A 9,585-nucleotide genomic window follows, 5' to 3' on the forward strand; every position below is an offset into this window, starting at 1 on the left:
TGGGGGTCGTCGTTGTGGGTTGTGGGGGTCGTCGTCATTGTGGGGGTCGTCATTGTGGGGGTCGTCATTGTGGGGGTCGTCATTGTGGGGGTCGTCATTGTGGGGGTCGTTGTCGTGATAGTAGATGGTATGGGAAATTCTCTTATCACCGGAATTTCACAAAGCGCAGGACTGTAATCTTCAATAGCATCTTCTAGCACAGGCTTACAGGTGTATAAAGAAGGATATCTAACATACACAGTAAAATCGGGACTGCCGACCTCTTGCTGGTGTTCTGTCCAAAATGAGTCGCCGTCATGTGTACAGATGCTTGGGTACTCGTCATAGTGTATGTAATACTTAGCCAAATCTCCTCCCTGAGTGTTACAGTCTAGTTTGGCTTTCTGGAAGTCGTTGTAGAAGGTGTCAGAGATGAGTAGGCAGGTCCTGGTGTGTCGAAAAGGTAAATTAACGAGTGTTCCATTCTGAGGACACGTCAACTCATCATCAACCTGAAAAACACAGTAATATTATACATCTTTTCTGATGATTAACACGACCAGAGTCAAAAACAACACGTATAACTTTTCTATTCAGTTAACATTAGTTTCTTCATCTCCAGAGGTATGACACGGTAGGATTGATTCTGGCTTAATTCACCCTCTTCACCTAAACAATTGGTACGGGGTTGAAACACTTTATCGGCTCTCGTTACTCAGGATAAATAGTGATCTATATATTCCCATGTCACTTTAATGCCTCCCTAAAGATCTATTAGGACCTACGACATAGCCTGGGGAGAGGCGGGGGGATGAATACTGACGGAGCGAACAGCAAGACGGACGCTAAGGTGTGGAGTGACGACTGGGTGACAGGACGAAGGTAGATGGTGATGTAGGTCCTCCTTCAGTACGATGCAGTTTGTCTGTCCATCACACCTACAGCAGGATGAAAAGATATGTTGATTATGTTTACCTTATAGTACCTGAGATTCTTTTAGCGAAAATATTTAGGGAAATTCCACAACTGTTCTTCTAGGGAAAATTCTCAATACCCTCTTCAGCTATTGGGGAAATTCTCTTGCTCTTTTTCGTTCGTGGAATTTAACTGCTACTTTTTTTATTTAAATTCTGAGAATTTTCTAACGATATTTTGATGTTTTTTTTATGACGTAGACAAAGAACGATAACGTGTGAAGAAGATAACAGGAGAAAGTTAACACACAAGAGAAAAATATAACAATTGGGAGAGGAAGATAACAAGCAGGAGGAAGACAACAAGCAGGAGGAAGACAACAAGCAGGAGGAAGACAACAAGCAGGAGGAAGACAACAAGCAGGAGGAAGACAACAAGCAGGAGGAAGACAACAAGCAGGAGGAAGACAACAAGCAGGAGGAAGACAACATGTACCCGGTTCAAGATAACATGTGGACGCTTCAAGATAAGACCCACCTCAGACGTAAAAGAGTGACAGCTGAAGGGGAGTAACACCCTAGGAAGTGATCATGCATTGAGGAGTTGTGACCGAAGTAAGCAAACTCCACCACCCACACCAGAGAGGCGTTCCCCGTCGAGAACCTGTACTCATCGTCTGAAGGAGAGATCAACTCCTCGCAGACACCTTCTGTTGGAGGGAATAATATACTATTAAGTCTATGAGTTTGGTCTCCATGTTATTGTTGTACTTTCTAACTACATTCATGCATGGTTTACTTTACAAATACAAGAAGAATAGAGAATATATTTGGCAGTTATGTACTTATCGACATCAGTAATTAACACAGTATACAATGATACATTAATAACAGCATTAAGGAATTACTATACTGACCATAGTGACGCTCGCAGTAAAGGCCCGAGTATTCTGGCGGGCAGCGACACATGAAGCTGTTGAACGTTTGGCTGGCCAGACCGAGTCCCTCAGAGGCTGGCAGACACGTAGCACCGTTCATGCAGGGTCCAGACCGGCATGGAGTATTATCAGGTAAAGGAAGGGAGGTATTATGGTTCTTTATAGAGATGTCCAAAGGTGGCAGGGCACACAGAGCTCGCCTGGTGCTGTTGGTACAGTTGTTACCACAGTGGAAGTATCTATCACCCGAGACGTAAGCCTGATCAACTGTCCAGGTAAACAACTTCTGTGGTCGTGCCTCTGACTCAACACCCAGCGTCCACCACTCCTCTTCCCACATATCCAAGAACTGTGTATTAATAATGTAATAAGCAAGATCTCCTCCCATCAAAAGACAGGAATAGCGACCAGTGTCAAAGTCGATGTCATCAGGAGTCCCGTAGCCAAAGCAAGTATTGTTGTAAAGTTGCATTCCTTCCCGACATTTAAAGAAGCCTTTGACAGCATTTTGCCGCACTGTCAGGATAAAGTCGTCGACGTCAGTGTTACGGTGACACACATGATCCTGTAGGTAGCTCAGAAGGCGCTCATACTCGATGTGACACTTACGTTTACCATCACACCTGACACACAAAACCGGAATTAGTGAGCAGGTGAATTGATAATTAACTCGGATGACTTGTGTATTATGAGAGAGAGAGAGAGAGAGAGAGAGAGAGAGTATAATCTAGGAAAACTACAATTGATATATTATTTCTTGTCAAGAAAACTCTCATGAAATTTTTTGTAGTAGTTGATGATAACTTGTTCTGTAGCCTTGCTTAATCAGTCATTGGATGAACAGCATTAAGAATTTACCAGTATTTGAGGATGGCCAGAGCCGTCGGGAGGGTACACGTCGGGGTGGAGGAGAGGGACGTGTACGACGAGGTCTTGTAAGTGGAGAAGTCAGCGTGGGCGATGACGAGGTATCCTTCATCCACACTTAGCTCAGATGAGGTTGGTACCGTTATGTCTAGTGGAGGAAAGAGTGGAGTAGTGAACACATGTGGAGTATAAGAACCACAGTGTGAAGTCAAATGGATGAATGAATGTATGAATGGATTTATGTATGTACTCATCATAACCCGTTCACCCACATCAACACAAGACAGGTCACCTTCAGGGTTGGGGAGGCAGGAATCGTCGAGGCAGCGGCAGGTGTAAGGGTAGAACGCAGGCACATGGTCGGAATTCGGATGCACATGGTCGGAATTCGGATGCACAAGGCTCTCGGTGGCGGGGAAACAATGCCCCTTGTCCCCACACGCCTTCTCGTCGTTGCAGCGCCACGCCAAACTAACGTAGTTATCTGTACAGCCGGAGAGGAAGCACAGAGATGTAGCTAAATGCTGCAAATTCTCTGAAAATCTCACTAAAATCTAACTCTTGATGATCTTTGTAAATCCTAAAGTGGTTTAAGTGTTTGGCTCCATCAACAAACACATCTAAGAGCACTTCAAGTTAATCCTGAACCACACAACCAATCACCCATTACCACACTAATCCTTGTTTAACTCCCCTATCAGTGCAGATTAGTCCTTGAGATCATTATGTCACCTGCCGTCTTATTACCACACGTTTAACTCCCCTATCAGTGCAGATTAGTCCTTGAGATCATTATGTCACCTGCCGTCTTATCTGACACGAGTCGTCGTTAAATTAAATGTTACCTGGCTAAAAGGATGATAACATTGGCACTAGTTACAATGGTCAGTAAGGAACTTTTGGGTAGAGATAATGTAAGAGAGTGAGAGAAAGAAGGACAGAGGGAGAATCAGAGAGAATATGTCCTCGAAAACTTCTGATAATAGAAAATTATTAACATTTTATCTCTCTCTTTTTCTATCTATTGTCTCCCATCTCTCACCTCCTCTTTTTGTCTCTCATCTCTCTCTCCCATCTCCCCTCCTCTCTCTCTCTCTGTCCAGCATCAACGAGACTCACCTTCAGTAGGCTGGTAATTCATCAGTAAGTTAACCTGATATGTCTCTTGAAAGACTGTACAATTCTGCACCTGCTTCATCAATGTGTTATTGATGATGGAATATGGCCGATCGAATCCCATCCCTGTATCACACTGTACACCATCTGTCACGAGATTAATCACTGTATTACTAATTATAAAAAAACTGATTTAATAATAATGTAAAAAAAGAACAAATATTAATAATAGTATCAACACTCAATACTTTCACTATTACATGTAAACACCATTAAAATAACAAAGTTTTATATACTGAAAATATTAACAATATTTTTGACGAACTAAAAAAAAAAAAAAATTACCCGTCACCGTCAAAATCTCACCATACATACCTGGACTATAATAACAGACCCGAGAGACATTTTCTTCTTGCGCCCACTCCACCAGCACCGAGGTGGAGGTGGCCTCAAAGTGTAGCTGCCCTGTAGGAGATGAACCCAAACTATCAACATACAGTAGGTGCCTTAGGTTAGGTTAAAGTTAGGTTAGGTTAGATTAATGTTAAGTTACATTTGGTTAGGTTAAAGTTAATAACCCAATAACGTTCCATAAATATTCATAAACTCAACTAATAATATACACAGCCCACTTAACAAAATCCTGACACTTGGTTACTTACAGGGGATATAAGCCTCTACTTCTGACTTAGATATGCCAAGCAGTCGTTGAACCGAGAAGACGATGACCACCCCACTTGGTACAGTTGAGTTCGTTTGTGTAGCGGGAGTCTCCTCATATACTTTGTGCGAGTTCCAACTCCAGCAGTATGTGAACGGGCCCATGTCTAGATTTGAGGGGAGAGAACGAGAGATAATGGAGAGAACAAGAGAGAGAACAAAAGAGAATATGAGGAGATACAGGATGGTGCTATGATCTGGGGAGGTGGAGAACGAGAGATAATGGAGAGAGATAGAGGAGAGAACAAGAGAGAGGTAGAGGAGAGAACAAAAGAGAGGAGAGAACACGAGAGGATAGTCTTATGATCTAAGGGGAGAGAGAAAAAGAGATACACAATAATGGAGAGAACAAGAGATAGAGGAGATAATCAACAGTTTATTTCACACACACACACACACACACACACACACACACACACACACACACACACACCATCTGTGAGGGAATTACTACACCACGTGAGGCCCCTCATAACACCATCTGTGAGTAACACCATCTGTGAGGAATTACTACACCACGTGAGGCCCCATAACACCATCTGTGAGGGAATTACTACACACGTCAGGCCCCTGGGGGGGGTGAGGGAATTACTACACCACGTCAGGCCCCTCATAACACCATCTGTGAGGGAATTCCTACACCGTGAGGCCCCTCATAACACCATTTGTGAGGGAATTACTACACCACGTGAGGCCCCTCATAACACCATCTGTGAGGGAACTACTACACCACGTGAGGTCCCTCATAACACCATCTGGGAGGGAGTTACTACACTACGAGTTTGCTGTTCAACACCTACAATAATCTGTATGTTCACTGTATGTTCCTTTACCTTTCTCTAATGAAGGCTTTTGTTAAACCACCAATGTATGTAATAAGTCATTTATGTCCAATGTATATTTTCAGCCTTCGGGCTGCAGAACTTTTTCAATAAACCGTCAATTATTATTATTATTATTATTACACACACACACACACACACACACACACACACACACACACGTACCTCGATGATCCCAACTTGCTGTCAACGTCCATGGTGAAGGACTCTGTAGGATAGGGTGAAGTGGTTCAAATCTTTCAGTAGTAGTGGTATATTCAGTGGTAACGGTAGTGGAAGGTTGAGTGGTAGTGGTAACTTCAGGTAGTGGAAGGTTGAGTGGTAGTGGTAACTGGTAACAGTGGTAGTGGTATCGTAAGGGGTAGTGGTAGTGGGATCTTCAGTGGTAGTGGTAGTGTAAGGGGTAGTGGTATCTTCAGTGGTAACGGTAGTGGAAGGTTGAGTGGTAGTGGAAGGTTGAGTGGTAGTGGAAGGTTGAGTGGTAGTGGAAGGTTGAGTGGTAGTGGTAACTTCAGTGGTAGTGGTATCGTAAGGGGTAGTGGTAGTGGGATCTTCAGTGGTAGTGGTATCTTCAGTGGTAACGGTAGTGGAAGGTTGAGTGGTAGTGGTAACTTCAGTGGTAGTGGTAACTTCAGTGGTAGTGGTATCGTAAGGGGTAGTGGGATCTTCAGTGGTAGTGTAAGGGGTAGTGGTAGTGGAAAGGGTAGTGGAAGGTTGAGTGGTAGTGGTAACTTCAGTGGTAGTGGAAGTGTTTAAGGTAATGTGCATGAGGGTAGGTATAGTGTCGTCAGCAGTAGGAGCGTCAGCAGTGGTAGTGTTGTCAGCAGTAGAAGCGTCAGCAGTGGTAGTGACGTCAGTGGGAACATCAGCAATGGTAGTGACGTCAGTGGGAGCATCAGCAATTGTAGTAACATCAGTGGGAGCATCAGCAGTAGTAGTGACATCAGTAGAAGCGTCAGCAGTGGTAATGACATCACTAGGAGCATCAACAATGGTAGTGACATCAGTAGAAGCATCAGCAGAGGTAGTGACATCAGTGGAAGCGTCAGCAGAGGTAGTGACATCAGCAGTAAAATCTATCGGGGACACTACCATCACCAAAACACCTGTAAATTAATTAAGGAAGGTAATCAGTGGGATTCTAGACGCTAAATAACATATACTAATTACTACACTACACAGGGGTTAGGTGACGCCCCCACCACACCTCCCCTTCACTACACTCGAGTTAGGTGACACACCCCCCCCCCACATACCCCTAGGTGCCAAAATATATGGTCATTATTGATGTGTATAACGAGCATAAACATTGTAAATAACTTTTTCATTTTTGTTAGTCAAAGAACAACAACAACAATAACAATAACAACAACGAAAACAACAACAACAAACAACAACAACAACAACAACAACAACAACAACAACAACAACAACAACAACAACAACAACAACAACAACAACAACAACAACAACAACAACAACAACAACAACAACAACAACAACAACAACAACAACAACAACAACAACAACAACAACAACAACAACAACAACAACAACAACAACAACAACAACAACAACAACAACAACAACAACAACAACAACAACAACAACAACAACAACAACAACAACAACAACAACAACAACAACAACAACAACAACAACAACAACAACAACAACAACAACAACAACAACAACAACAACAACAACAACAACAACAACAACAACAACAACAACAACAACAACAATAATAATAATAATAAAGTGTATTAGCATCATATACACCGTGTCTCTTCCCACTATATGAAAATTGCCAAAACTCATTAGAATTAAGCAAATGAATTCCCTTAATTTAGATGATATAAATGCATAGAGTAATAACAACTGGAGATAAATAGGACAATCTAGTATTAATAAAAAGCATTACAAACACAAATTTCCCATCACTAATAAATTGGCCCGCTTCGAACAAGTGACGTTACACGCTCATTGTCAGATATCTAAGAGTTTACAATTACATTTTGGTAAAAGTTTGGACACGAAAACATATTATTATCCCACTAAGCGGCAACACTCTTAGATATCAGTAGAAGTCTTACCAAAAATGCTGTTATCAATATCCAGGTTAGTTATATAATATAAGGTTATCGAAAAATATTATCCAGATTTAAAAACGTTATTACAGTATAAAAAAATAGACTTTCTTTCTCGATAACTGAATAAACAACAATATATTCGGTAAAGTTTCAACACTATTTCATATATCATCATCAGACCTACGATACCTTGATGAAAAACAATAACATCGATACAAAACTAATACTAAATGGATCATAAATTTAATCACATCAATGGGAACGCAACTTATGTTAAGAAAATGGTAAAACTCATCATTAAAACATGGTTATTATTAAGGATTTTACCTCTCTATCTACCATGAAACAAAGTAAAACCATTAGTAGGTCGAACTAACAGTTAGTACATACAGGGGAGTACATTACACAGGTAAGTACATTACAGTTCATTACATATTATATCACAACCACACCAAAACAAATCGTAAAATCTGAGGAAATAAGTATAAAAAATCCGATCCCGTATTTTAAGTTTCTGACCAATGTCCAGAGGATTTGGTTCGCAGCTGTACACTACATGTCGGCATTACAACGATAAACCTGATTGGAGAGTCGACCTTGGTATATAAATTCTTCGTGTGGTGTTCAATGATGCATAAAAAACTCGTATTAACAGATAATTTATATTTTTTCCCCAGGAGTTTAAACTAGTCATAATTATGGGGTCTTATTACACATCTATCTTAATTCATAGTGCGGTGTGTGCTAAGAGTAATTAACGCTTTAAAAATATAATGTGTTTTAATATATACGAAGAAATTTGCACTTAGTTGTACGGGTAAATCAAGAACTTCCCCTAATTTAGCGTTTAAAGTTTAATCGGATAATTATACATAATTAACGTTATACATAGGCTTTATACATGTTGAAATTGGCACGAGGAACGTACAGTTACTCGAAAGTGAAATAGGTAAACACTGGTTTGGAAACAGAGTAGTGGATGAATGGAACAAGTTACCAAATATCATCATTAACTCGAATACGCTGAATAGCTTCAAACATAGGTTGGATGCTTATATGAACAATAGGGGTTGGGTGTAAACGGGACTGCCCAGTATGGGCCAATAGGCCCGCTGCAGTTTCCTCCATTCTTATGTTCTTAAGTCTATCTATTCTTGGCGAGGGGGGGGGAGGCCAATGAATTCCAGAATGAACACTGCGACTCCTGTTGTGTCGGTAGGGTTGTCAAAATCCTTCGTCCGTTGTGTTATACTATTTTTTAAGTGACTGTACGAGTAAAAAAAATGACCATTAAATAAACACAACAAAGGTTTAACATCTTACCTATGGTGTAGAGGGCGCTGAACCATACCAGTCTCGTCATGGTATCTATACAAACAATCCACTTATAGTTTTAAATGGTCCTAGGTCTCAGGTGTTCATGTGTTGCTGAAGGTAATCTATCATCGATCTAATACAATGGTAATGATGTACAGGTAAAGGTGATGCCAACTGAACACCTGGAAACGGATAGTGTGGGTGGCGTGTCGTGTTGGACAAGTCCCACATGCAGGAGAGAGGGAGGCACGGCGGTGATTCACTTGACCGTGTTTACACTTAGTTGGGATCCAGTCCAAGTGGGTCAACAGTTGTTAATTTTCTTACTATTTATTTTCCAGTTTGACTTGTTCCACCCGAGACGAATTGATTCTATACCAGTGAATATTCCTCGTGTCTTCAGTCAACTAGTATTACACACACACACACACACACACACAACAAGCAGCGAATTGTGCTCACCGCTGCACTGAATGATTTGCCATGAACGAACAAACCCAACTACTAATTATATGCTAACACCTCACTACATGTTCGGGTTTATCTTATCGCTGTTATCAGAGAATCAGACTAACCACTCTTTGACTTCTTACATACCTCCTTGATAAGCTTCATTGCCTCTTCTGCCACAGGAACATTAAGTGGGAATTACGGAGGAAAAACAAAAATCATCTTTATGACAAGTCTTTGAACCCCTAGCTGATTGATATTGCCCTTGGGAGGTAGACGAAAGGCTTGTAAACAGTAATGGCACTAATATATTGCTCTCAGAATAAGATGCAGATTAAAATTAAACCTA

At 41.2% G+C, this 9,585-nt stretch overlaps 1 protein-coding gene across 1 annotated transcript; it reads right to left on the bottom strand.

The window, feature by feature from the left end:
* Positions 1–5: 5 nt before the first annotated feature.
* LOC121853118 lies at positions 6–9,274 on the bottom strand (the record flags this gene model as incomplete). Its single annotated transcript, XM_042347060.1, has 12 exons — positions 8,793–9,274; positions 5,886–6,482; positions 5,542–5,673; positions 4,477–4,641; positions 4,190–4,279; positions 3,818–3,961; positions 2,991–3,182; positions 2,690–2,846; positions 1,811–2,454; positions 1,432–1,603; positions 803–917; positions 6–491 (listed from the first exon to the last, which is right to left on the bottom strand). Coding segments are annotated over exons 1-12 (2,934 nt in total), but the record flags the coding sequence as incomplete, so codon positions are not given.
* Between the last annotated feature and the right edge of the window lie 311 nt (positions 9,275–9,585).

This window comes from Homarus americanus, unplaced genomic scaffold (assembly GCF_018991925.1).
Source record: "Homarus americanus isolate GMGI-L3 unplaced genomic scaffold, GMGI_Hamer_2.0 scaffold32871, whole genome shotgun sequence".
NCBI lineage: Eukaryota > Metazoa > Arthropoda > Malacostraca > Decapoda > Nephropidae > Homarus > Homarus americanus.